Genomic DNA, 22887 nt, shown 5'->3' on the forward strand with positions numbered 1-22887 from the left:
GTCTAGCCTCTACCTGGTGTTTTTACTAAACTTAACCAACTCCTTTCTTCATTGCCTAAGCCCAACCAAAGCATCTCCCTCAGTCAGCTGTCAGCACGAGCGGCGGCTGCAGCAGCCTCGCGCCCCTGTGAGCTCAAGCCGGGTTCAGCCGCGCTCGAGCGGAGCAGGGGGGGAGAAAAAAGTGTATTTCTTTTACTGTGTGGGAGATCTCCAACAACGGAGTCGGGGAGAAAGCAAGTGGGACAGATCTGCCCAGTCCCTGAGCAGCGCACGTTTCACAGACAAGCCACAAAGCAGAATGTAAACAACGTCACGCGGTTCAGCACCTTGGACAGCTGTGGGGGGGGGTGTCGGAGTAGCGGTGTTTCGAAGTGGGGGTATTTCGGAACAGCGGGGTGTCGAAGTGGAGGTGTGTCGGAATGGAGAACTGTCCCCTGTGCGAAGCTTCACTTTTCATTCAAACAAACTAATTCATCAATGAGACCAACATTTATCTCCTAAAAAGAATTTAAAGAGCAACTAAACCCCTCAGTTTTGGCTGACGTGCTCTAAGCTGGAAATTCAAAAAACGCCTTGATTATGGGCAGGGCTCCAGGAGTATTCTCCGATCCCCCTCCGCCGCATTCACACCCGTGAAGTCACACAAAGGAAAAAAAAAAAGTAATAAACATACATCGACACTTGGGCTATAGCGCTAACAAGCTACTAATGAGCGACTCTGACAGCACTAGTAGCGCGGACACTACTAGGAGAGGACGCCGGAGCCGCGACACAGTGCCGATCCGCCGGTTACCAGCTCCGCGGCCATGCCGGCCGGGGCAGAGCCGCAAACGATTCCCATCGGCCTGGGAGCTGGTGGCCCATGACGAAAGCTGCCTCCAAAACTTCATCTGCCTCCATCTCAGCCAATAGAAAAATTTGATATGATATGATGTTTCAACCCATGGAGGACAGTCACTCTTATATTTTTACTACAAAATACACCAAATTGAAATATTTTGGTTGGTTGGTATAGTTGGACCAGAATCGACAACTCTACTTCATACCCAAATATATTTGTTTTCAGCAGAAAAAAAGTGGTTTAGGGGTTTAGTTGCTCTTTAACCAGCCGGCGGTAAACCTCTACAAACCTGCGGGTAAGTTAATTAGCGATTGTTTCCTCCCCCGGCATGACGACGCAGTTTGGCCGGCAAACGAGCACTGCAGATGGGTACGTCGGAAGCAAACTTCTAAACAGCCATCATTTGGATAAACTAACCGCACATTGGGGATCTAAACCCTTACTTTCTCGCATGAAAAAAATATTAAAACTTAACAAAGTGACGAAATAACAGCACTACAGTGGGAAATAAAACAACAAGTAATGGCGGCGTGGTGGAAGAGAGGTGTTTTTTTTTTTTTTTACAAGAGAAGTGGGTTTATGAAAGCAGGCTCCTGTGGTGACGTCAACAGGAGCAGAGTCAAAATTTTGTAATTTGCAGTGTGCAGCCTCATGAGCTACTCTGGCTTAAACAAAGAGCCCAAATGAAATAACTCAGCCACTTTCAGGCAGGTTTCCACTGAGGTCCAACACCAATATACATGTTTTAACAAGGAAATATGTGATTTCCGGGTGATGACTCCTTTAAGACAAAATGACACTTATAAGAAATAAAAGTAAATGCAAATGCTAAGTAAATATAACTCAGTGCAAGGCTATAGGTTGGCTATAGGATAAGTGGGACTAAGAAATGAAAACAACACCAGATCTTCTCATGCATGCATTTAATAACTACACATTTTTTTGTTACAAAATATATACAGAATATTATGACAGAGGCCAACAAACATGCTAACCTCTCCCTGTTGTAAATATACAAAGGTGTTTCTTACCCACTCACCCATCCAGACATATTGCAAGCATTTCATTCGACATGTACTGTATAAATGTCCCATTTGTTGCAGAAAAGATCTTGGTCTGTATCCATGAGCTTATTTCCATTTCAAGAAAGCCATTTATCCGGAAGACATCAGGAAGGTGGATGACCACAGAAGTGTAGTCATCATTCTTAAGAGACAGAAGACACCTCTGTCTTGCTGGTTGATACTGAGGTCTCATCTTCAACCATGCCGCCCATTCCAATAGTGCTGAGCATGCAGTTACGGAACTGAAAATGAGAAAACATGAGGTGAGATATCAGACAGAGTTATACACATATATACTAGGCTATATACCTCACAAAAAGAAACCTTATTCCCCACAGAAAACTCAAGATCAAACATCACCGTATGAATAATGAAATAAGACTGTCTATGTCACAGTAACTCATCAAATTTTATGCCAGGTTGTTTCTGGAGATAATGCTTAACTTGACACCTGACACCTTCTTTTTAGCTCAGGAATATCATGCAATTAATCAATTTTTTTCTAATTCCGTAGAATAGTGTGTCTGGAGAAAAATCCACTTATCAATTACATACACAACTTACTGAACTAACTTACTTATTTAATTACTATCAGCATGGGGGGCAACCGCCATTCCGACATCCCACCAGTCCGACATAGGTCTCTAATTGTCTAAATGGCAACACTTAATTTTCTATCAAATGTCCCATCATTCCGACAATTCTTGTCTCCTATGGTCGGAATGACGGTGTTTTTTATATTTTTTTCAAACATCCTGCCTTTCCGACAATTCCTTTAACTCTTTCGCGACCATTGACGAGTAAACTCGTCACAGCCTGCCGAACGTTCACGACCATTGACGAGTAAACTCGTCAAAACCCTTTTTTTTTACAGATTACGATAATAGACACTCTGAGGAACCCTGTGTGTGAATATGGTAGTCCTCTGATATGTAAAACTGTTTTAAACTAAAATCAAAACATAATGTTTTTTATAAACTGTGTGATCTTGGTTTTGTTTGAGTAATCGTTCTCCTTGAATGCTGCTCTGGGGACAGCGTGCAGCACTGTGCGGCTGTCGGCTACAGTGTTGCGACTTTCTCGCTGAATCTGGCGACTTTCCAAACCCTCTTTTGACAAAAGCGACCGACAACAAATGTGGCGACTTTTACCGGTGCTGTTACAAACGTTTCTGGTTTGGAGACTCGGATCTGAAAGCCCGTTATCACGGCTGTTTTCACGGCGCTGTGCAGCAGAGCGGGCGCTCTGCAGCGGGTGCTGTGACCGGCCGCCCCCGCCCCAGAGCACCCAGCGGCGGCCAGTCACACAGCAGTGTCACGGAGCTGCTGCGCTGCGGCCAGAGACCTGCACCGCTGCTCTCCAGGCTGCCACACCCCCTAGATATGCCTACAAATATATTTATTTAGCCGTAGAAATGATTTGGGAGACATGCCACACTGCAGATTACCGGTAAAATGAGCAGATTGCCACTTGACACAAAAGTGCGTTTTTCTCTGAAACTAGAGCGGGAGCTCCGTTTTTGGAGAAACCCAGCTCTCTTCTTCTACTTCGTACTCACGAACGAAACGGCAGAAAAACTTGCCGTTTTTTCGAGGAGCACGTTGGAAAATCACTCTTCAATCATGTGAAAACCGTTTGTTTCTAGGTGATGTACAGAGTTCGGTTCGACGTGAGAAAAAGGTAAACAAATAGCCAAAAACATGTGGTCCTGAGCGGATGTGCTGAGGAATTAGTGTGGTCGCGAAAGAGTTAATAGCATATTTTTTCCCCAAAAAGATTTTGCACTGGTTGGGTTTAGGCAATGATGAAAGGAGTTGGTTAAGTTTAGGAAAAAACAGACCAGGTAGAGACTAGACAGGCCAGATAGATAGAGAGTCCAGATAAGTAGGAGGGAGTCACCTGTTGAGTAATGCACATTTCCTTATATTGAAAGCCTTGTCGGAATGGTGGGATGATGGCATGTCGTTATAGCGGTATGTCGGCATGGTGGTTTGTCTAAATGGTGGAATGTCGGAATGACAGCATAATCATTTTTGCCTTTTGTTTATTTGAAAGTGAGAAACGCTTAAACCTATAATACTGTAATCTAATTGAATGACTTGTGGTTAATGGTTAACTTAATGTACTGTATTTAATGAAATAGAGGCCAACATTTTCAGATGCACTTTAAAGAGTGATATCAGGTGCCTTTGCTTCGGAATCATTTTCTACACAGCAGTTATCAACTGACCTGTTTGTTAAACAGCACGTAGATGATAGGGTTGAACAATGCTGAGCTCTTTGAGAAGAAGGCAGGGATAGCCATGGCTGTAGCTGAGAAGGCAGCTCCTTTGTTGAAGAAGATCCATGCAGCAAAGCTAGCATATGGGGTCCAGGCCACGAGGAAGCCCAACACCATCAGGATGCACATGCGTGTCACTTCCTTCTCAGCTTTCTGAGTGGATGCTGAGTCCTGCTGCTGGGCTGCAGCCTGAATATGTGTTGAACGGAAGAGCAGTGATGAGGTTAGTTAGACATACACACAACTCTTTGCACAACATGGAGCTTTATTGCCAAACATGGCAAGATTGTCTGCTCTTCTATCCAACAACATCTTCTTTTAAGCACAATCTTAAAACATACCTGTTCTCGTTTTTTGTTTGTTTGTTTGTCTTAACACATTGGCTTCTGTTTTAATATGCACTAACTTTTTGTTTGTTTTAATATGTACTCAACATGTATTGCATCTTGCTTTTATCGTGAAGCACATTGAGTTTATGCTTGCTATATGAAATGTGCTATATAAATAAATTGACATTGACATTTTATAATATTGCACATTTATTGATATGGGGTTTCAGCAGTGACGGACTGGCCATACAGGGCATTGTGGGCAAATGCCACAGCGGCCACCTGATGATGCAGCCACTCAGCCGCTATAAATAAATAAAGCGAATCATCACAACGGCGCAGTGCGTAGTGTCAACACAGCAGCGACATGCAGTCGCAGCAGGGCCAAGTCAAAATCCACAGCTGCTTTTTAGTCCCAATCCATGGGTTTCAGACTGTTGTTCGGACCAAAAGGCAGTTTATACAACAGTTAGTTCTGACCGAGTAATTTGATTGGACAAGAGACATTCCATGACTTTTTACAGGCATTATCACTCCGCTGTACTGTACAGGCTTTCAGGAGTTAAGTCAGAGCCTGGTGTGATTATCTGCGACCGAATCACACCAGTGCTGATATACAGTACAACAGCAGCACTTGCTCTCGTGTGATATTGCTTAATATCACACGCTATATAAATAAAGATGCCTTAATTGAAGACTCCAATATGAAACTTGTGAGAGGTACTTGATGACATCTTGAGAAGACTTAGAATATAAATGTCAAGTGAAATAAAATGATTAGGTCCAGAATTGCTACAGCTAAGCAATTATAATTATAATTAAATTATAGAGAAAAAACACTGATAATTTTGATTTACATTGCCTTTCTATTGTACACATAAAGCAGAAAACATAAGAGAGCAGAAAATACTATTAATGTGATTATGAAGTGCGGCAGGCTTTAAAGTCAAAGAACTGGGGAGCTTATTTGTGGGATGGCAGTGGTCACCACCTCACACAGACTATTATAATGACCTCAATAATAGAGTAGGGTTAAGAAAGTAAGACTTACAGCTTTGACTGTCAGCACAAGGCTTCCATAAGTGAAAAAAATGGTTCCAACGGGAACACAGAAGTGGCAGATGAACATGTACATGACGTATGATTCGTTGTTGATGCCTGGGGCCAGAGTGTAGTAGTCTGGTCCACAGGAGCACTGCAGGCCCTCAGGAATGTATCTGTGTGAACAGAGGGAGATAGCAGAGCATAATGTTAATAGAGGTACATACATACTGTACACTTTTCTGGCTTTAATTTCAGATCCATTCTTACATGATTTACATCATTTCTACAAATTCTGACTCTTAGATACAGGTGCATCTCAATAAATTAGAATACAACTGTCAGGTCATCAATCTTCCCCATGATAGTGGAGCTACTGAACCAGACTAAGAGACCATTTAAAGGCTCAGGAAACTTTTGCATGTGTTTGGAGTTAATCAGCTGATTTGAGTGTGACATTACGTTACAATAGTGAACTTTTTCACTGTATTCTAATGTTTAGATTTACTGAATTCTGACTTCATTACAATTAAAAGAAACAAAGCTGGGGCGGTGCGTGGCACAGTGGTTAAGGCGGCCGCCCCATGTAGAAGCTAAAGTCCTCACCGCAGGCGGCCCCGGTTTGAATCCTGCGTCGGGCAGCCCTTTCCTGCATGTCATTCCCCCTCTCTCTGCCTCCCCCTTTCCTGTCTATCTCTACTGATCTATCAAATAAAGGCAAAAAAAAAAAAAAAAAAAAAAATATATATATATATATATATATATATATATATACTTAAAGCAGATATCAGTGGCACGGCCGTTTCGGCTAATGCTGTGTTCAAGGCAGGCTTTTGAAACCGTAAGTTACAGCTTCAAGTCACAACTACGACTTGGTAGCGTTCCAGGTAACCCGTAGCTCGTGTTTTTACCGTCCTGTTGTCTGTGAAAGTTCCCTATAACGGCCACTCGTAACTTCCGACCCGTGAACTCGTACCAGATCGAACTGGTATGACTTCACAGGAAGGAAAAACACAAAGTACGAGTTTCCTTGAACGCACCATGAGTTAGCAGCCCCTGCCCTTGTCAGGCATCAATTGGTCCTCGTGCTACGTCACCACATTCACGCGCATCCCTTGGCTGCACACACAGCCCTTCATGCCGTTCTCTCCCCTCATTGGATAACACTTGTATCCCACAAGGAAAATTTTCTCCTCGGGTTACAGCAGAGCAGAGTGACGGAGAGACTCGTGTTTAGGCTGAAATACTTCATGTAAGTGATTGCTGACGGAAAATAGGACTATTTAGGACTTATATTAACAAAAACATTCCACTGATATCTGCTTTAAAAATGAAATATTTCAGTCAGTATTTCACTTTTTGAATGGAACTACTGAAATAAATTATTTTTTCCATGATATTCTAATTAACTGAGATGCACCTGTACATGTGGATAAAATAGCCATTTGGCCAGCTGTAGAATTAAAAAATAAAGTAGTTTGAAATCTTCAAGTCGTCTCCATGTCTACAAGTGTTGGAGAGAGCTGTAGTATTGCGATGACATGTGAGTGCTGTGTAGACTTCCAAGTGGTTTTAGTCCATGCTTTAGTCTTGGATGCAGATGTTTGATAGTTGAATTACCTGGACCAGCCAGCCAATGGAGGAGCAGCACAAGACATAGCCATGATCCAGGTGAAAAGGACACCAGCTCCGGCATGAGTATTACTGAACTTGAAGCTTCCCATGGGTTTGCAGACGACAATGTACCTCTCGACAGCCAGGACGACCAGAGACCACAGAGCAACTTGCCCTGCAAGGAAAAATACAACATATATTATGTTTACAGCTGAAGTTGCACAAGGCAACAGTATGCAGTGTCGATTCAAATTTACCTCCTAGAGTGGCCATAAACCCTTCAATGGCACAACCCATTGGCCCAAAAATAAAATAGCCATTAATAGCAGTCACAAATGTGATTGTGAATCCAAAGCAGACCATGATGAGTCCGGCAACAGCCAGGTTGACCAGGATGAAGTTGAGAGGTTGCCGGAGCTTCTTGTTCTGAGCTGTGACCACCAGAGTCAGAGCGTTGATGGGGAAGCCGGTACAGATGAGGAAGAACATGTAGACAGCCAGCAGCTTGAATAATATAGGATCCCCCAGGTAGTACTGTGGGTATTCAAAAGGACTTCTCACAAGCCCCGTCCTGTTGTTCATGGGGATGTAGAAGTTCTTGCCTTCTGTGCCGTTCTCCATCTTGTTTGATGATAGTGTCTGGAGTTTTGCCAGTGACAACCCAGTGATGGACCCCTCTGTCTAGGTGTCAGCTATATACCTTCCAAAAGTAGATTACAGGGGGATTGAGAATAAGTCGTTTGGCTAAGCCTCAGTAAATCATATTAACACAGGATGATCATCAACTTGCTTCCGACAATGTAGCTCTCACCTTTACTTTTTTAAATTTTTGTTTTAGTGAGTGTCATCAGTTCCATTAGTAGTTTAAACCCGTCCCAAATTCATTTTCAATCAGTAGGGAGACTGGGGACAGTTGCAACACTTTTTACATTTTTCTCAGTTACTCAGAGACTATTTGGACTAGGCTCACCAAACTTTTATAGATTAAACATACATTTGTCAGCTAATTAGTCATACCATTTAAAGATGGTTACATATGACACATCAATCACAATATTCATTTGAATGGAAGAATCCAGACGTTGCAACTGACCCCAAACGTGGGGACAGTTGCAACACGGATCAGGGACGGTTGCAACATATTAAACATACATTAAATTTCACTAATTAACTTTTGATTTTTGTCTCAATAAGCAAAGTATTCCTAAAATATGCATTGTCTTACAATAATACTATAGTATTATTTAGTTATTTAGTAATATTTATCAGAGAGCAGTTGGAGTTTTGTTTTGCATAGAACATAGGCCTTGAATCAATGTGCAGAGGTTAACAGTGGTAATAAACTCAATAGCTCAGTGTGAGACAAGAAGAATGGAACTATTTGCAATACAAGAAACTTTTATAAACATGTACTCTACTTTTGGATGATTTATTCACTGTATGACATCAAATAGATTTACTTTTCTCCAATTTTCAAAGGAAAATAATATGTGGCTACGTCTGTCCCATAGAATAAGATACAACTACAAATTGCATATTTCATTATAGGAAGTTATCTAGAGAATTATTTTGAAATCTTAGTCTCTCGTGGTTTAATATAATTGGCTGTTCTGTTCATCATGAGGGAAAAAAATATATTGTGCCTATTTTAAGCTAAAAATGTTTTGTTTTATACATTTGCATTTGCATAGTGCTTCCATATTCAAATGGCAGTTGTTGCAACCGTCCCCACCCTGTCAGCCATTACAAAACATCATGTACTAGCTAGACACAATGACACTGACACATGCTAACCATGTCATTTGATAGTCAACAAAACAGTGATTCAAACTAGGTAGGTTTGGATTAATTCATACAAAAGGTCAGGACAGTATGACAAAAATACAGCTCATGAAAAAAGCTACTTTCATACCCTTAAAACAACTTTGTCTCAGTACAAGCAGGAGCAGATGCTGAATATGTCTTTTCTATTATTGGTGGGTAGAGGGTCTAACTGTGAATGTGCAGTGTGAGTGTCATCACTCTAGCATGTTTCTGATTGGAGAAATAAGGCTTGTTGCAACCGTCCCTTGTTGCAACTGTCCCCAGTCTCCCCTATACACACCATACAACTTCCACATTTCAACAGTTCTTAACTGTTTAACTGTAATAAGATTTTGATATTTGTATTGCTATTGATATTTATTTTACTGTAACTTTATTTGTGGACCATGCACTACAGATGGAGTCTGGCATATTTACATACATACACATTTTTGTATGTTCATGAATACTGTATGCAGAGTCCCATTTCAAATAAACAAATAAATAAAATGAAAAAATGAATGATTAAACTCTTTTGCCTTATTTTTTATTTTTTCTAAAAGCATGAAAAAGATATTCCACACAATCACACACAAGCTGGCACTCGTGACATAAAATAATATTAGTCTTAAAAAGTATCATTTGTCTTTACTTCTCATTTCATTTACCTTTACAGATTTTCTTTTTTGACGCAGTTCTCAGATCAGAAACATCATTCACACAACTCTGAATGCAGATCTCAGTTCTCATACAGTATCTGCACAAACTTACTACATCATTTCACTAGTCAAGACATTTGTGTTGTTGAAATTTTCATCTGACAGCCGATAAAAACAGGTTACACCCACTCACTTTGATTGGCCCTGCATTACTTTTGTGTTTTCTATCAAATTATTATAAACTTTATATATCTTCATATACATATAACAGACCAAGGCTATTTCTCTCTCTTGGTATATGTCAACCGTGCAGCACACTGCCTGTGTCAGCTGGGACTGGCTCCAGCTGCCCCCTCCAAGACCCTGCAGGATAAGCAGTAAAGACGGTGGATAACTGATGTAATCTTCCCAGTTTCCTGGCATCATTTTGTTGGTCTATTTTTGCATGCATATGTGGCAAGGTGAAGAGGGCCCGGGCGGGGATTGAACCCACACCTCCCGGGTAAGAGTCATGCCAGTCACCCAAAGGGACATCCCCTTGGCCAAGTAGCCAGGGCACATGATCAATTGGAGGCATAGTGACAGGACCACCACTGTCACACATAGTTTTAACAACAGCTTTGATTATCTCTATGCATAATTTTAAAAACTGAAATTACCACATACCATATATGTTTCAAAATGAAACACTGCATTGAAAATTTCACTGTAAAAACATCTAAATCAATCAAGTATTTGCATCAAATATCAAACTCTATTTTGAATGGGGTTTTCTTTTCTTTTTTTTTGATAAACCCTATTTAAATGTAAAGATTTTGGCTTGAAAAAAAATCTATGAAGTTATTTTAATTCTGAATATTTTTGGAATGTGTATTTTCTGCAGTCAGTCAAGTTTTTATCATAATATCTTGACGTCTCAATTCTTAAAGCACTTGTGGAAAGGTTGAATGTTGATGTGACTGACTTACTTAAATGAAACTGGTGAACAATGTTTTGAATATTCCTGGGAGCTGCATCTAGAGTTGTGAGAATAATGTTTATGATGTGTGAACTGCAACAAAGTAATATACTGTATCTATGCAAATCTTCACCCAGTTAAACAGTAGTGTCTCCTAAACAGAAAAGGACTAAATTAGCTGTTTAAAAAAATACATTGGCCTACGTCACAAATAAAATAAGAGATGAAGTCTTTATAAAATTGTATAATAAAAAAACAGAGACATTTTGAATGCATGCATTTATTTACCTACAGTTCCAATGCGATAAGTATTTATAAAATATATATACACAGTTGACCAAGAAAATTAGTTCCGGCCTTCAAAACATAAAGGTTCAATACAGCAGAACAAAATAAGTGCTCATTTTTATGTTGATATTTTCTTTTACAGAATTACATGGATTAGGATTCAACAAGAAACGTCACTGTAGGAGAAAAGGCTTCACCCACTCAACCCAGTGTCAGGTGGCTGACTTTCAGGAACCCGCAGTTCATTGAAATTATGAAATTATGCCACAGCCTGAACTGCAATGTTATAGGTCCATGTGAAAAAAATCCATCAGAGCTGTTGAGATTCGTTGGTGTTTAAGAGACAGAGGACACTTCTGTCTTGCTTGTTGATACTGAGGTCTCATCCTCCACCATACCGCCCATTCCAACAGTGCTCAGCATGCAGTTACGGAACTGAAATCACAGTATTGTGTATCATTATTAAACAGGTGAGCAATGCATATAAAAAAAAAACAAGAACTTATTTGCAACATATTTAATTTACCATTTTTTATTTAAAGTATATAAATAAATGTATGGTTTATAACATATAATATATTTATATTTACTTGCAGTGTCAATTACAGGGACAATAAATGAAATCCTCCTGTGAAGTGTCCGGATATGTAATGTCCTTTCATTTCTCTTTTAGGATTTTACCATCAGTCTATTAGGTGTATTTTTACTGCTTACAAGTGCTATACAAGTCCCATACCTGTTTGTTCATCAACACATAGATCACAGGGTTGAACAATGCTGAGCTCTTTGAGAAGAAGGCAGGGACAGCCATGGCTGTAGCTGAGAAGGCAGCTCCCTTGTTGAAGAAGATCCATGCAGCAAAGCTAGCATATGGGGTCCAGGCCACGAGGAAGCCCAACACCATCAGGATGCACATGCGTGTCACTTCCTTCTCAGCTTTCTGAGTGGATGCTGAGTCCTGCTGCTGGGCTGCAGCCTGAGGATGAGGTCATCAATTTCACACTGAACATCTTGATCGAAAGCCACACTTAAAAACACCAAAACGTATTTTTCTTACCGCTTTCACTGTGCACACTAAGTTTCCATACGTGAAGAAGATGGTGAAGACCGGCACACAGAAGTGGCAGCTAAACATGTACATGACGAATGACTCATTATTGTAGCCTGGAGCCAGTGTGTAGTAGTCAGGTCCACAGGAGACCTGAATACCTTCAGGGATGTACCTGTGAACAAAAGAAACACACCATTAGATCCAAGATATCAGTGCTTACGTTACAATCAGAATCTTTTGTGTTTCATGCATACTTTGATAGTAAAGAACATCAACTTCATGATGAAGTGTAACTGTAACATACAGTACCACAAAATTGGTTTTCACCAGATGAGTATCAGAGGAGGGATTACAGTACTGTGCATATTTGTGTACATGATTTTTTCATGTGGATTTGTTTGGGAAAATTAGAAATTTCAAGCCAGTGTTGACTTGTTGTATGAACAAGCACTGTACCCGTATAGTAATGCTTTGATGTCCCATTGAACATAGCCACACCCACCTCCACAGCTATATAGCACTCTCATTCATTTATATTTATATTTCTGTAGTGCTTTGAGATTGTTGGTTCAATATAAAGTGCTGTACAAATAAAATGTATTATTATTATTATTCACCTACACTGCATGTAAACACTGGGTTTGGGATCTCTCTGATGTGACACTGAAGAGCAGCTGCCTCCCTTAATTTAACTAACTAATTAATTAACTTGACCACTTTTTGAAAAATTGAAGGTAAATAAGCTAAAAGATTAAAGTATTCCGGCATCCTTCTGGATTCTGGTAACATCATCACATCCCAGCAGTTCCAAAATGTAAACAGTACAATAAGAGCCAGGTTGCACTGACTGCACCTAATTGTGAAAGACATAAGGATTTTAATTAAGGTCTTCTCCATTCCCCATCCTGCCAACCCCAACAACAACTGCCATGGACAGGGTGGCATGAGCTCAGGGGGTATTAGTCCATTACCTTGACCAGCCAACCAGAGGAGGAATAGCACAGGAGGAAGCCATGATCCAGGTGAATGCACATCCTGCTGAAGCATGGCTGGCTGTGAATTTGAAGCTACCCATGGGTTTGCAGACCACAATGTATCTCTCAATAGCTAGAACCACAAGAGACCAAAGAGACACTTGACCTGTTGGTTTAAGAAAAGAGAGAGAACAGAGGTTGACGTGAGAATCTCCAAATCTTGCCATCTGTTACACCAGCTCAGAGCTCAGTCTCAGAAACCTGTTACTGGAGAAACAAAAATGGGGTGGAAAAAAACAATAATCATAATATATGACAATTGCTAATTGTCATTTTCCTGAAGTTCACCTCCAAGTGTAGCCATGAACCCTTCAATAGCACAGCCCAATGGTCCCAAGGAGAAATATCCATTAATGGAAGTGTAAAAGGTGACTGTGAATCCAAAGCAGACCATGATGAGTCCGGCCACAGCCAGGTTGACCAGGATGAAGTTGAGAGGTTGCCGGAGCTTCTTGTTCTGAGCTGTGACCATCAGAGTCAGAGCGTTGATGGGGAAGCCGGTGCAGATGAGGAAGAACATGTAAAGAGCCAAAAGTTTGAACTGCCATGGGTCCGCCAAATAATACTGTGGGTATTCAAAAGGACTTCTCACAAGCCCCGTCCTGTTGTTCATGGGGATGTAGAAATTTTTGCCCTCTGTGCCGTTCTCCATCTTTTCAAGTTAGGATGTGGACTGGAAGAGTAGAATAACCTTGGAGCGCTGATGGTGCAGCCAAGCGTCTGCTTTCCAACTTCTTAAATATCAACCTGCAGCTATATAACCCCTAGGTGCAGACTCACTATGGATCAGGAAAGAGGATCTGCATGAGAATTTACCCCATAATCTGTCAGTGTATAATCACTTGTTGTTTAACAGACCAGGGGTCACCTTTTTTTTTCCTTAGGATGTTTTAACATTCAAACAGTGAATGTCACAGAATGTCAGGGGATATTTCTGTCTCCTCTTCCATGTGGTCTGGCAGCTGCAGCAGGCACTTTTTTGTCATGCACAGCTCTAGCATTAATCCCTGTCTCATGTCTTGTATGGGACTTGTATGGGACTACTCCAATCTAACGTGTCCTTTGGAGGAGCTCAGGAAATTTCACCTAAAACACAAGGTGTGAACACAACTTTAAATGAATAATGGACTTTGAATTATAGAAAATGTGTTTATGTCCTAAATACTCTTAAAGGAAGACTCAGCCAGTGTCCTAATGAAATTACAGGAGCCGCTTGTAATTTGATTAAGTCATTATCCATTTACCATTCACTAGCCGGCCTGCTCTGCCACATTGTCTTGTTGTTCATCTGCTGAACACAAGTTTGAGTTAAAGGTTTTACTCTACTCTCTTTTACTCCAAGATAACACTGTTAAGAACACAGTGGTCAAGTAAAGTGCATCAGATAAAGTGCAGTCTCACAAGGAGGAGGAAAAATAGGAGTAACAACTTTAGACAGTGCAGTGGCCAATACCGACAGTGATACAGGATACAACCAGCAATTCCTTTTGTGGCAGTTACAGTTTTTTCCCAACTGTTAAAACACAAACTAGGCTGGGTTTATCAAAATACTTCAAGCAGAAGTAAGCAGAATATTTGTGTTAATATAAGTCTTAAATAGTTCTATCTTCCGACAGCAACTGCTTACATAGAGTGTTTGGTCTGAAACATGGGTCTGTCAGTCACTCTGCTCTGCTGTAAGCCGAGGAGAAAACTTTCCTTGTATCCTACAACCTTTATCCAATGAGGAGAGAGAACGGCATAAAGGGGCGGTCCTCTCTGTGTGTGCAGCCAAGGGATGCGCGTGAATGTGGTGACGTAGGGACGAGGACCAATAGATCCATGACGAGGGCAGGGACTGCTAACTCCATCGGCTGACAGGAAGTTAGCCAAAACAACCGGATCGCTTACTTCTGCTTTAGTAACACAATTCACAAAACAACACACCCAAAATAACTCATACAGTATCCTGCAAAATGAAGCACTGCAACCAAAACTACATTTAGCATTATCAAAATCAAAATTTTGCACCAACACAGCACACACTTCATTCATATTACCAGATTGTATGAAAAGCCTTCTCATCTTTAGTATGCTTTTCCATAATACTAAAATAGTTCAAATTGTAGAGAATTCTTCAGATTGTTCACATGCACAGACATACTGTATTTGCAGATACACACATGCTGTTGAAACTTGGAATGAACAAAAATATGCTCACAAAACAGTAAACTGACAAAGAAAATTGCAGAAAAAATAGCCTATAGAAAAACTCTCACTCTTCCTCCCCCTCTCATTCTCACCCTCCCTCTTCCTCTTCCTCTCTCTGCAACGTCTTCCAAAAAGTGCTCACCTGTCTTTTGGTGCTTACTTCCTGACTGAAGTGGTAACAATTAACCATTGAGGTGTTTGGCAAGGTGGCACATATATTGGCCAGTTGGTTAATGTAGTGTCATTTTGAATGGCAGTGTTTTGAAATGGCAAACATGTATGTCAAGTCTTAAATAGTTATATCTTCCGACAGCAATCACTTATATAGAGTGTTTGGTCTGAAACATGGGTCTGTCAGTCACTCTGCTCTGCTGTAAGCCGAGGAGAAAACTTTCCTTGTATCCTACAACCTTTATCCAATGAGGAGAGAGAACGGCATAAAGGGGCGGTCCTCTCTGCAGCCAAGGGATGCACGTGAATGTGACGTATAGGGACGAGGACGGGGACTGCTAACTCCATCCGCTGACAAGAAGTTAGCCAAAACGACCGGATCGCTTACTTCTGCTTTAAATATTTGTGCTATGCATGTCATTTTAGTGTGTTAGCAATTGGAAAAAAAAACTGTAATTGACTGGTACCATCAAAATGAAAAAAATGTTTCGTTATCATTTGAGCTGGTTAAAGTGCATAGATCCTTTTTTCACCATGATAGACACAAATTACATCATTTTTGTCATTGCCATCAAATTACATCATGAAATAGCAAAATTAGAAACAAAAGACCAAACAAGACAAAACCCTTGGACATCTTCATAGCAGGCTACTACTGTAGTTGAGTTGAGTTAAGTGGAGTGGAGTGGAGTGGAGTGGAGTGGAGTTGAGTTGAGTTGAGTTGAGTTGAGTTGAGTTGAGTTGAGTTGAGTTGAGTTGAGTTGAGTTGAGTTGAGTTGAGTTGAGTTGAGTTGAGTTGAGTTGAGTTGAGTTGAGTTGAGTTGAGTTTGGTTTAGTTACCGTTTGCATTGTATTGTATAAAACATATGAGAATTAATTTTTAAAAGTTTAATGCTGCTTATTTATTTTGGCTCCATCTGTTGATTATAAGATTTCTGCTATGTTCTGTTACACTGAACCCATAAAGAGCTCTGAAGGTTTACCTGAAATGAATAATTAAAGAGCAGGCAAGCTGAATAGCTTCAGTCTGCACCTTTTAAATCTATGTAACATTTATGAATTAAGTTTGAATCAATGAATGCTTTATGAATGTTGATTGATTGTTGATTGTTGTTGCACATTGAATAAACTACTATTTCTACAAAAAAAGTTATTGTCATTGATTGATTGTTTATAAGCTGTGAAGAGTTGGATATCAGTGGGCCATATATACAAGTGATTTTTATGTAAACTTGTAGAGAACTGCATTTACTCATTTGCACATAGTATGTCCCAATTAATTATTTTCTTAAAGCAGAAGTAAGCGATCCGGTCGTTTGGGCTAATGCTGCGTTCCAGGCAGGCTTTTGAAACTGTAAGTTACGGCTTGAAGTCACGACTTACGACTTTGTAGCGTTCCAGGCAACCCGTAACACGTGTTTTTCCGACCTGTTGCACCTGTTTTACCTGTGAAAGTCACTATAACGGCCACTCATAACTTCCGACCCGTGAACTCGTACCAGATCGAACTGGTACGACTTCACAGGTCGGAAAAACACGAGTTACGGGTTACCTTGAACGCACCATAACTTCTTGTCAGCCGATGGAGTCAGCAGTTCCCACCCTCGTCATGGATCTATTGGTCCTCGTCTCTACGTCACCACATTCACACGTATCCCTTGGCTGCACACACAGCCCTTCATGCCGTTCTCTCTCCTCATTGGATAAAACTTGTAGGATACAAGAAAAGTTTTCTCCTCGGCTTACAGCAGAGCAGAGGGACTGACAGACCCGTGTTTCAGACCAAACACTCTATGTATGTTTGTATGTATTATTTTATTGCCTTGATGTAAAGCACTTTGGATACCGTCTGGTTATTGTAAAGTGCTATACAAATAAATTTTGATTGATTGATTGATTGTAAGTGATTGCCGTCGGAAGATATAGATAGATAGACAGATAGATAGAACTTTATTCATCCCGAAGGAAATTATTCGGCCAGGCCGCTCCAGAGGAAAATAACTTAGTTAAAGAAAATAAATAGGATACAAAGAGGAAAATATATGATAAAATATATCCTGCAATGTCTAGACAATAAACACGACAAAGGAGCAACCTAGATGTAAGTTAAAAGTTAAAATACAGTGCAACATTAATTTAAAAAGTGCTGTAATACAAATATAAATAATATATATATATATATATATATATATATATATATATATATAACTATTTAAGACTTCTATTAACACAAAAATATCGCTTACTTCTGCTTTAATGAATGAGAATATATATATATATATATATATATATATATATATATATTACTGACAGCTAATATTACAGAGAGTTAGTTATTTAGTTTGTCTCCCTATAATAAGTCCTGACTTGAAAAGCCAATTTTCCTTACACTGCAGCTCCATTGCCACTGCCTCAGTGAGCCAATTACACTGAAAACAACTTTAAATGAATAATGGACTTTTGATTATGCAGAATGCAATTAAGTCCTAAATACCATTACTGTAAACAAAGAGTGATTTAATTGACCTCCTCTAATTTGATTAGGTCACTATCCATTTACCACTCGCCCTCCTGTCGCTCATTTCAACTCCGCCAGCATTATGAGATCCATTATAAGAACAATTATCCACTTATTATATTCTTAAGGTTGTCCACTGACCGAACAGCTTGGGTTAAATTTACACTCCACTGTGGATTTTTTTCATGAACAGATTAGCACCCAGCAACACAATGGATTTTATACATAAATCATCCAAGATTGTCAAAATTTGTGTGTTGTCCTTTACATCACAGCCATTTCAGATGCAATGTATGTTTTGTTGTCCATTGTTTGCTTTTGCAACATTGAAGTACTTATTTTCCTCATTAAAGATATATGTTCCAGCTCACCTGCAGAGCCCTGAATTGAAGCAATTCAAACTTTAAATTGAAGAAGTGCCCCAGAAGTGTAGGTTGTTTTGTGACAGCGAGCCATTCAATTCAACTTTAAGCCATACTGTACATCAGCTGCAGGATTTTGAGCAATACATGTTACACTTGTCAATATTTGTGACCATTCAGTGGAGGAAATAAGTGGACAAAATTATTATTGCTGAGTGTCATATTAAATTAAATGGAGAGAGTTAGTTGTTTCCAATATTTTGTCCTTATTTGAAGAGCCCAGCTCCCTACACTGCAGTCTTTGTCACTGCAACTGTAGCTCCACCGAATGCAGTGGCAAGAGCTCGTCGAAGCCTTACTGTATGTTCCAACGGAGAGGAGACAACTTTAAATTAATACTGGTCTTTTGATTATGCAAAATGTGTTTATGTCCTAAATACCATCAACAAAGACTCAGACACTGGCCTAATCAAATTACAGAAGCCATCTATAATTTGATTAGGTGATCCATTTACCAGCCTGTCACTCCTGTCAACTCCGCCAGCAGAGTTAGATCACTTACTTATGTACTGTTGAAGTAGTTTATATGTAACTGGATTTAGATAGGAGGAGTGCTTGCGGTCAGAAAGCCAAATCTGCAGAGGTTGCAGCTGTACAGAGATTATGTTTTAACAAGGACAAACAGTCTCAAGTTACAAGCCCAGCAACCTCTCAGCTGCGAGGGTGACGTCTCACTGGCAGAGGAGTTGAACCTCTTCTTTGCCCGCTTTGAGGTGGACTCAGTGACAGCCACACCACACCTGCCCATCAATGACGCACACACTCTCATCGTGCATTGTCCCATCTGGAGTAGTGGGGGAACTATGCAAGGTTACTTTTCGTAGATTACTCCTCAGCCTTTAACACCATCCTCCCCCCGTAGACTGGTGTCCAAGCTGACAGACCTGGGTCTTTCAACATCCATCTGCTCCTGGATTCTGGACTTCCGGTCAGGTCGCTCCCAGAGGGTTAGGGTAGGCCCTCACATTTCCACAGCTCTCAGTCTCAGCACTGGCTCCCCACAGAGCCCCCTACTCTATACCCTCTACACTTATGACTGTGTCCTTGCCCAGCCCAGCAATACCATCATAAAGTTTGCGGATGACACAACCGTGGTCAGACTCATCTCTGGGGGAGATGAGTTGGCCTACAGGGATGAGGTCGAGCGGCTGTGTGTGTGGTGCAGGGACAACAATCTGGTCCTCAACACCACCAAGACCAAGGAGCTGATCGTGGACTTCAGGAGGAATAAAACAGACATTCATCCACTTTACATAAATGGGGCCTGGAATTCAAATGGGGTTGCCTGAAATGTCTAGTAATAAATAAAAAAAATGACTGATGAAAATATCTTTTTTTAAAGCAGAAGTAAGTGATATATTTGTGTTAATATAAGTCTTAAATAGTTATATCTTCCGACAGCAATCACTTACATAGAGTGTTTGGACTGAAACACGGGTCTGTCAGTCCCTCTGCTCTGCTCTGAGCCGAAGAGAAAACATTTATCGTATCCTACAGTTTTTATCCAATGAGGAGAGAGAACGGCATGCAGGGCTGTGTGTGCAGCCAAGGAACGCCGTGAATGTGGCGACGTAGGGACGAGGACTGTTATGGTGCGTTCAAGGAAACTCGTATTTTTCCGACCGTGAAGTGGTACCAGTTCGATCTGGTACGAGTTCACCGGTCGGAAGTTACGAGTGGCCATTATAGTGACTTTCACCGGTAAAACAGGTCGGAAAAACACGAGTGGGTTGCCTGAAACGCTACAAAGTCGTAAGTTGTGACTTGAAGCTGTAATTTACGATTTCAAAAGCCTGCCTGGAACGCAGCATTAGCGAAAACGACCGGACCACTTACTTCTGCTTTAACTAATTGTTATTATTTTTAAGATCATGATTACTGTAAAACACCACACAATCTTAAACAACTGTATTCTATACTTTCACTTTCTCGAATATAAATCGAGTTCAGCATATAAAAATATCTGAGCTGACGCATCTTGATTGACGGCTGTGATTGCAGGGTTGCCAGAAATTTGTGATGTCAAAATGGGGTCACGAGCCAAAAAACGTTAGGAGCCACTGCCCTAATTTAAAACACAATATTGCATTAGACCCTTTATTATTGTGCCAGTCTGCCAATGAGTGGTGAAGATTGTGCATGTTTAACAACCTCATAACATCCATATGAATAGGGTTGTACTGCTACTACTGAAACACACTTTGTTCAGCATGTTTCCTTGGCTGCTTCCATTTACAGTGGTTGAACAGTCCCTGCTGCAGCCTGCTTAGACAGACAACATGACTTTGAGGAATATCCAACATTTCCATAAGCTAGTTTCCCCCTGGTAGCTGACATGCTACAAGGTCCCACTGAATCATTTCCAAGAACTTTACGCATGAAATAAACTGTAATTGGCACCACAGTCACCACAGTTGACGTTTACATATATTATTATTGGTCCAATGACAAAATGCCACAATCTAACTGATCACACAAACACAAAATCAGCACGAACTCCCCTCCCCCACAGTGTAAGCTGTGAGATACAAGACATTCGACAAATCAGTGGTACCGTACAACGATATCAGATATCAGATAATGATAATAATAATAATAAAAATAATAATAAAACTTTATTAAGGACACAAACCAGAGGTCCATAGTGACTAAAAAGTACATAAAACACAGACGAGATAAGAACGTCATATGATGATTTTGTCTCAGCAATGCATGTCATTGCCCCTCTCTGCCTCCCCATTTCCTGTCTCTCTGTCTCTCGACTGTGCTACCAATTAAAGCCAATAAAAAGCCCCCAAAAATAAACTCAAAAAAGAAAAGAAAAGAAAAAAAGAATTTTATTTATTTATTTCTATAAATAATGCAACAATAGCTAAATTTGAGTCCAGGATTGTGTGTTAAGTTTGACATTGTTACTACTTATTGTGTTTTACTGGTGTAAATTTGGGGAAATAGTTTAAACAAAGCATTTTTCTATTTTCTTCTGATCAAACATGAGGAAGTGAATTTTACACACTTTATCATAATGCAATTACATATGGCTGTGCTCTGGATATACAAACAGGAAGCCATCTGTCACACAGCTTTCACAAGTGTGTCAATTCCCACAAGAAGGATTTCCGGGCCAAGGAGCTTGTGTTTATCTGCTTAGAATCCCAAAATTGTCACTAGCAAGCTGTTAAACCAGAGGGGGTGGGCCCTTTCTAATCTTCAATCCTCACAAATTGGATTCACACTTTGTGCGCAGTTCAGAGGTGTTAAGTAGGTTGTCTGGAAGTCACGCCGCGCATTAGTGGTGACACCTGTCTCTCTCAATTCAGGTCGTCTTCAAAGTGATTACAGCAGCCACACACTGACTCCAGAGGTCAAAGATGCCAGGTTGTCTCTTGGTGCACAGTGAAGGTCATAAATGTTTCAGTATGTTTCCCCTATTCCTATTTTATGCATTCATTCATTCATGATTAGAATGATTTATCATATACAATTAGGCCCCCTTGTATGGCTAATGAATTAGAATATGATCAAATTCAGTGTTAGCTGCTTTAATTTTTGCAATTTAGGTGACAGCATTTATCCTTCTTTAAATGTTATCTAGTAAAGTATAGTAAATATGAATATTCAACCTTTATTTATACACGTACTGTCATTGAGAAAGGGTCTCATTCTCAAGACTCCTGAGACAGACAGACAGACAGACACTATAACCACAATTACTTACTGACAGTCATTTTACTGTAATCCATCAGTATACAACATTTGAGTAAAAGTGCCAAGTAGAACCATGCGAGTATACTACCACCAAATGGAACCGTATAGTATAGTATAGTATAGTATAGTATAGTATAGTATAGTATAGTATAGTATAGTATAGTATAGTGTAGTGTAGTGTAGTGTAGTATAGTATCGTAGTAAAGTAAAGGAATAGATAGATAGATAGATAGATAGATAGATAGATAGATAGATAGATAGATAGATAGATAGATAGATAGATAGATAGATAGATAGATAGATAGATAGATAGATAGATAGATAGATAGATAGATAGCAACACCAAAGGTCAGTGGTGATTTGCGCATGTTGGCCATCTGGTATGGTGACGATGTGAGAGCTGAGCTCTAAATGAGATACAGAAGATACAGAAGCTTGCAGACACTCATAAGCCTGACGTAGGTGAGAACTGTGAAAGAGCTTAGATCAATAGGGTGCCTGCCTCGTGCCTGCAGTCACACGTACGCAACAGGTGATTGGATTTAGCGTTCTAATTTACATCTATGCAGGTGCTTACCACACTGCTGGGGAGGTTAAGATAGTTGGAACTCTACAGTTCCCGCCAGAAACCGGTCACAAACAGGAACTGCAGCTAATCTGTTACTGGGTCAGGAAGCACACATTATGACCTGATCTAGAATATTTTGTGCAACGTTAAATGTCAACCAGTGAGAGTGAGAGCCTTCCAACTGTATCTGTTTATCCGATCTAATGATTTTTTAAAATTTATATATATATATATATATATATATATATATATATATATATAGGACATTGCATATTAATCAACATGTCAGCCAGAGCGTCAATGTAAATATGCCGGAGTTAGCATAGTTGCTAATTCACATCCGTTGT

The 22887-nt window shown here is 40.2% G+C and overlaps 2 protein-coding genes across 2 annotated transcripts; both read right to left on the reverse strand.

The window, feature by feature from the left end:
* Positions 1 to 1944: 1944 nt before the first annotated feature.
* LOC146987839 (green-sensitive opsin-like) lies at positions 1945 to 7841 on the reverse strand. The gene is made up of 5 exons (XM_085777248.1): positions 7428 to 7841; positions 7177 to 7345; positions 5567 to 5732; positions 4136 to 4375; positions 1945 to 2147 (listed from the first exon to the last, which is right to left on the reverse strand). Exons 1-5 carry the CDS (start codon positions 7789 to 7791, stop codon positions 2049 to 2051), a joined length of 1038 nt encoding a protein of 345 aa, XP_085633374.1. The 5' UTR covers positions 7792 to 7841; the 3' UTR covers positions 1945 to 2048.
* Positions 7842 to 11184: 3343 nt separating this feature from the next.
* LOC146987840 (green-sensitive opsin) lies at positions 11185 to 13699 on the reverse strand. Its single transcript, XM_085777246.1, has 5 exons — positions 13252 to 13699; positions 12901 to 13069; positions 11936 to 12101; positions 11615 to 11854; positions 11185 to 11313 (listed from the first exon to the last, which is right to left on the reverse strand). Exons 1-5 carry the CDS (start codon positions 13613 to 13615, stop codon positions 11215 to 11217), a joined length of 1038 nt encoding a protein of 345 aa, XP_085633372.1. The 5' UTR covers positions 13616 to 13699; the 3' UTR covers positions 11185 to 11214.
* Positions 13700 to 22887: the final 9188 nt, after the last annotated feature.

This window comes from Trachurus japonicus, chromosome 5 (assembly GCF_045865225.1).
Source record: "Trachurus japonicus isolate A0001 chromosome 5, Traja_1.0".
NCBI lineage: Eukaryota > Metazoa > Chordata > Actinopteri > Carangiformes > Carangidae > Trachurus > Trachurus japonicus.

Coding starts and splice junctions, on each gene's coding strand:
- LOC146987839 (XM_085777248.1), bottom strand. CDS start 7,791: ATGGAGAACGGCACAGAAGGCAAGAACTTCTACATCCCCATGAACAAC. Junction 7,346..7,427: donor GTTTATGGCCACTCTAGGAG/GTAAATTTGAAT, acceptor TTTTCCTTGCAG/GGCAAGTTGCTCTGTGGTCT. Junction 4,376..5,566: donor TTGTGCTGACAGTCAAAGCT/GTAAGTCTTACT, acceptor ACACATATTCAG/GCTGCAGCCCAGCAGCAGGA.
- LOC146987840 (XM_085777246.1), bottom strand. CDS start 13,615: ATGGAGAACGGCACAGAGGGCAAAAATTTCTACATCCCCATGAACAAC. Junction 12,102..12,900: donor CCTCTGGTTGGCTGGTCAAG/GTAATGGACTAA, acceptor TTTTGTTCACAG/GTACATCCCTGAAGGTATTC. Junction 11,314..11,614: donor ATGTGTTGATGAACAAACAG/GTATGGGACTTG, acceptor CTGTGATTTCAG/TTCCGTAACTGCATGCTGAG.